Genomic DNA, 5298 nt, shown 5'->3' with positions numbered 1-5298 from the left:
GATCGCACGTTGCAATTCCTCCACCGTATAATACTAAACAATAAATAACAGCTGAGAACAATCAACACATGCGCAGAACCACTATCCAATTTATTTACGTCCTGCCCCAAAATCTTTTATTTATACTAGCCGTCCGCCCAAAACTTAGAATTTATTTATTTCAGTTCCGTTGAGCATTTTGAGAAATCCCCTCATATCTACTCTACCCTTTTATCTAGACTACATAAGAAATCTACATTGCTTATGTAGTCAAAGTATAGACTGTACGTTCATACATTAGTCAGTTTTCTCTTTTATATGCATTGTCCACAGGAAGGTGTATGGGTTAATTAACTCCTTAGGTTGTATTTAGGTCTTGCTGGATTGCTTAGTGTGATGTATCCATAAATAATAAAATTACTCTTGTATTTGTTTATGCGCCGGAACACAAGCTGGCAACATTAAAAAGACAACTCTTCCTTCCTTTTTACCTCTTCCACGTGAGAGTACGTCTTTCCACTTATAAAAATTGTTAAATTATATTCTCGGTCACAAATAAACGCAGAGCAGTATATAAAGTTTTATTTTATTGTTCCGGATGGCCCGGGGACACACCAAATTTGGCGACGGCAAGTAAAAAACTGTATTTACAATTTTTTGCCATGGCGGCATATGGAGTCATAAAACCATTTCAAGATGGTGACGACATTGAATGTTTTTTGGAAAGACTGGAGCAATATTTCTACGCCAACAACATTTCAAAAGAACTTCGGACGTCAGTTTTACTAACAATGATTGACGAAAAAGTTTACAAAGTCATTAAAAGTACATTGCATCCGGAGCTGCCTAAGACGAAAACACTTGTGGAATTACAAACAGCGTTACGCCTGAGATACAAAACCAGAATATCTCATTTTAGAAAAAGGACAGCATTTGACAAATTACAACAAGAAGATGGAGAAACCATCACTAAATGGTACGCAAGAGTTTGTGACTCTGCCACGGAATGTGAATTCGGCACGTGTATTGACGACAGAATCAAGGACAAGTTTGTTACAGGCATGAGAAGTGGGCCTATTTTTGAAAGGCTGTGTGAAGAACCTATTACTAAGAAGTTGGCTGATTTGTTGGACATAGCATTGAATAAGGAAGCAGTATTACATGAAAGACAAGCACCAGTGCATCGGGTCACTAAATCTACCAAGTCCACAATTTCACAAAGTTCCAAGTCTCAAGGTGAGAAACAAAAAAGCACTGAAACATTATTGACATGTATCCATTGTGGAAAATCCAATCATTCTTTTGCAAAATGTAAATATAAGAAATATACTTGCAAACTGTGTAAAAAGGTTGGACATTTAGCTTCAGTATGTAAAGCCAAGGCGGCAAATACAAACAACTTGGAGGTGGAGGAGGAGATTATTGATATTTTCACAATGATGCCGGAATTACAGGTGCCATCGTTAAATTACATTTCTCCATTCATAGTGCAGTGTGAAATTAACTCTAAATTAATTGATATGGAGCTGGACACAGGTGCAGCAGTGTCATGTGTGCCAGAAAGTGTTTACAAGCAAAAATTTAAAAATATAGATTTGAACTCAACACATTTAAAATTAAAAACATATAGCGGTCAGGTAATACAACCTATTGGTGAAATTTTTGTTCCTATTAAGTATAAAGATAAGAAATATAATTGTAAATTGTTAGTTGTTTCAAATGGTTGCAGATGCCTGTTTGGCCGGGATCTGGTACAAAAATTTAATTTAGATATTAAAAATTGTTTATCTGTTAATATTATTCATAAGGCTGATAATTTGGAAGATTACTTAGAAAACTTTTCTGATCTTTTTAAAAATGAGTTAGGTGTGATAAAGGGAGAAGAAGTTAATTTAGAACTTATTGATAAGGATGTTAAGCCTGTTTTCCACAAGCCAATTCCTATTCCCCATGCATTCAAGGAGAAAGTAGATGAGGAATTAAGGAAGTTGGAACGGGAAGGTGTTATTACAAAGGTTGAAAGTTCTAAATGGGGAACTCCTTTAGTACCAGTTATCAAAGATAATGGCAAATTACGTTTATGTGCAAATTATAAAATTACAGTTAATAAATATATTAAAGATGTTAACCATCCTTTACCTAGAATTGATGATATTTTTAGTGCCTTACAGGGAGGTGAGAAATTTACAAAACTTGATTTGCGCAATGCTTTTAATCAATTATTATTAGATAATAGCACAGGGGAGCTATTAGCATGGTCTACAAATAAGGGCATATTTAAACTTAACCGATTACCTTATGGTACTAAGCCAGCGAGCTCCATTTTCCAAGCTAAGATGGAAAAAATTCTATTAGGAGCCAAAGGTGTTGTAAATTTTATCGATGATGTTTTGGTTACAGGATGCAATGATGAGGACCATTTAAATAATCTCAAGGAGGTGTTAAAAAGATTTAAAGAGGTTGGAATAAGATTGAATAAGTCAAAATGTTTATTTTTTCAAAATGAGATTAATTATCTTGGTCACATTATATCTAAAGAAGGTCTAAAGAAGGATCCAGCTAAATTAGAGGCCATCATCAATGCTCCTGTACCCAATAATGTCACGGAAGTAAGGTCTTGGATTGGTATGGTTGGATATTATTCAAAGTTTGTTCCTCAGTTATCAGTTAAATTAAAACCAATGTATGATTTATTACAAAAGGATAGAAAATTTATATGGACAAAAGTTTGTAATGATAGTTTTGAACAAGTTAAAAAAGAAATTGTTTCTGATAATATTTTAATCCATTTTAATAGAGATTTACCTTTAAGATTGTCTTGTGATGCTTCGCAAAATGGTATAGGTGCTGTACTCAGTCACATTTTGCCGGACGGTACTGACAGGCCTATTAGTTTTATTTCACGTGTTTATAGCAAAGCTGAAAAAGGATACTCGATGATCCATAAGGAAGCTTTAGCAATTTATTGGGCAGTCCAAAAATTTTATCAGTACTTAGTAGGTTCCAAGTTTGAGTTACAGTCAGACCATAAACCTTTGCAAGCTCTATTTGGAGAACACAAGAGCCTGCCACAAATGGCTGCAGGACGGCTCCAAAGGTGGTCCACATTTTTATCAGGATTTAATTATACTTTTAAATATATTAAAGGAATGCATAATGTAATAGCTGATTGTATGTCAAGATTGCCATTGCAAAACAATTCTTGTATTAAGCAAACAAATGAATATGAGTATATAAATTTGGTAGCAGACCAAAATATTGTTAATTTAGATTTAGTCAGGTCAGAAACTAGGAAAGATCCTATTTTAAGTTCAGTATTTAATATGATACGTTATGGATTTCCAAAATTTACACAAAATAATTCTCTTAAACCATATTTACAAAAGAAGAACGAACTATATATTGACCAGAATGTTATTATGTGGGGATATAGAGTTGTCATCCCTGAGAAATTAAGATCACATTTACTCAAAGAACTTCATTCTACACATGAAGGCATTGTCAAAATGAAATGTAACGCTAGGTCTTACTTTTGGTGGCCAGGTTTAGATATGCAAATTGAAAATTTAATTAAATCTTGTGATGTATGTATGACATATCGTTCAGAACCACCAAAAGCACCAATTATTTCATGGCCAAGAACTAAGGTTCCATATGAGCGTGTACATGCTGATTTTCTAGGGCCAATAGATAATAAGATGATTTTGTTAATAATTGATTCTTATAGTAAATGGCCTGAGGCATTTATTGTCAAAAGTTTAGATTCAAAACAGACGGTTGAAAGGTTTAGGGAGTGTTTCAGCCGATTTGGATTACCGAAAGTTGTAGTTACCGATAATGCGGCAACATTTATTAGTAAGGAGTTTTCTGAATTTCTTTCCAAGAACGAGATAGTACATGAAACTTCTCCACCCTTTCATCCGGCTACCAATGGCTTCGTAGAAAATGCTGTAAAAACTTTTAAATTTGCTCTTTTAAAAGCATTAAAAGATAAAAGTAATCATAATACATCTTTTGAAACATTAATGAATAGATATTTATTTCATTACAGAAACTCAATTCATATTGTTACTGGTGTTTCACCTTCTCAGTTGATGTTTCAAAGGAAACTTAGAACTAGATTAGATTTATTGTCCATACCAAATGTAAAAGCTTATGATAAGGGAGGAAAAAGAAAGGAAGCATTTAAAGAAGGAGATATAGTTTATTGTAGAGATTATAGAAACCCTAATAAAAAGCAGCTTGTAAAGGCAATGATAGATGAAGTATTAGGAAAGAGAACATATTATTGTAAAGTTTTAAATGAAAATTTAATTTGGAAGCGTCACTTGGATCAAATTATTAGTGCTACTCAAGATTATGAAAATATTGAAGATACAGTAGATAAAAGTTATAATGTTGAACCAATTGATACTTCTGATAAGAACAGTACTGGTGGTGAGAAAATTGTAATTCCTCAAACCATTTCACCACAGGGTGAACAGCCACAGAAACCTATTAGCCCTGTAAATTCTGAAACTGTTTTGCCTTTAGCTGAAGAAGGTAATTCATCTTTTAATAGTCCCACAGTTCAACCGACTAGTGAAATTAGTAGTCCAGCTTTAAGACGTTCCATTAGAGTTCGTAAGGCACCCCAACGTCTCAACTTATAAAGGGGGGGTATTGTGATGTATCCATAAATAATAAAATTACTCTTGTATTTGTTTATGCGCCGGAACACAAGCTGGCAACATTAAAAAGACAACTCTTCCTTCCTTTTTACCTCTTCCACGTGAGAGTACGTCTTTCCACTTATAAAAATTGTTAAATTATATTCTCGGTCACAAATAAACGCAGAGCAGTATATAAAGTTTTATTTTATTGTTCCGGATGGCCCGGGGACACACCACTTAGTTTACCCGGTTTTATTGTAATCGGTCAAATTATTTTAAAACTTTACATTTTCATAGTGTTGTAATAACAACTATCGCATTTTTTCGTCAGACTTTTTACAAAACTGTTTGTTTATTGTTTGTAATAAAGTTATAACGAAATCATTACCCTCAATACTCAATATTATCTCAGTTCAAAACACAGAACATTGATCAACATTAAAATTAAAATTGTTTTTTGGGACACGACATACAATTTTCGAGCCAACATGTAAATCATTCTATCATCTACTGCGGTGGTCCTGCGAAGCACGTTTGTTATATTCAGAGGTTAATTTTAAAATTAACGTGAGTAAACAAAGCGAAGCAAATTGTTCGCATTCATTTACTAACCAAAGTGGGGTTAATATTAAGCTTGTTGTTATGATCGAGCAATATCGTTTGTGGT

At 33.6% G+C, this 5298-nt stretch overlaps 1 protein-coding gene across 1 annotated transcript; it reads left to right on the top strand.

Annotated features, from left to right (window-relative positions):
* Nucleotides 1–434: 434 nt before the first annotated feature.
* LOC132901759 (uncharacterized protein K02A2.6-like) lies at nucleotides 435–4813 on the top strand. Its single transcript, XM_060945418.1, has 2 exons — nucleotides 435–1215; nucleotides 2380–4813. The coding sequence occupies exons 1-2, from the start codon at nucleotides 642–644 to the stop codon at nucleotides 4629–4631; spliced, it is 2826 nt and encodes a 941-aa protein (XP_060801401.1). The 5' UTR covers nucleotides 435–641; the 3' UTR covers nucleotides 4632–4813.
* The last annotated feature ends 485 nt before the right edge of the window (nucleotides 4814–5298 follow it).

Source organism: Amyelois transitella, chromosome 8 (assembly GCF_032362555.1).
Source record: "Amyelois transitella isolate CPQ chromosome 8, ilAmyTran1.1, whole genome shotgun sequence".
NCBI classification, from domain to species: Eukaryota; Metazoa; Arthropoda; class Insecta; order Lepidoptera; family Pyralidae; genus Amyelois; species Amyelois transitella.
This window is presented reverse-complemented; position numbering and strand designations above follow the sequence as displayed.

Excerpts from the sequence above, each read along its gene's own strand:
- LOC132901759 (XM_060945418.1), top strand. The coding sequence starts at position 642 with ATGGCGGCATATGGAGTCATAAAACCATTTCAAGATGGTGACGACATT. Across the intron at positions 1,216-2,379 it reads ACAAAGTTCCAAGTCTCAAG|GATGCAATGATGAGGACCAT; the intron begins GTGAGAAACAAA and ends TTTTGGTTACAG.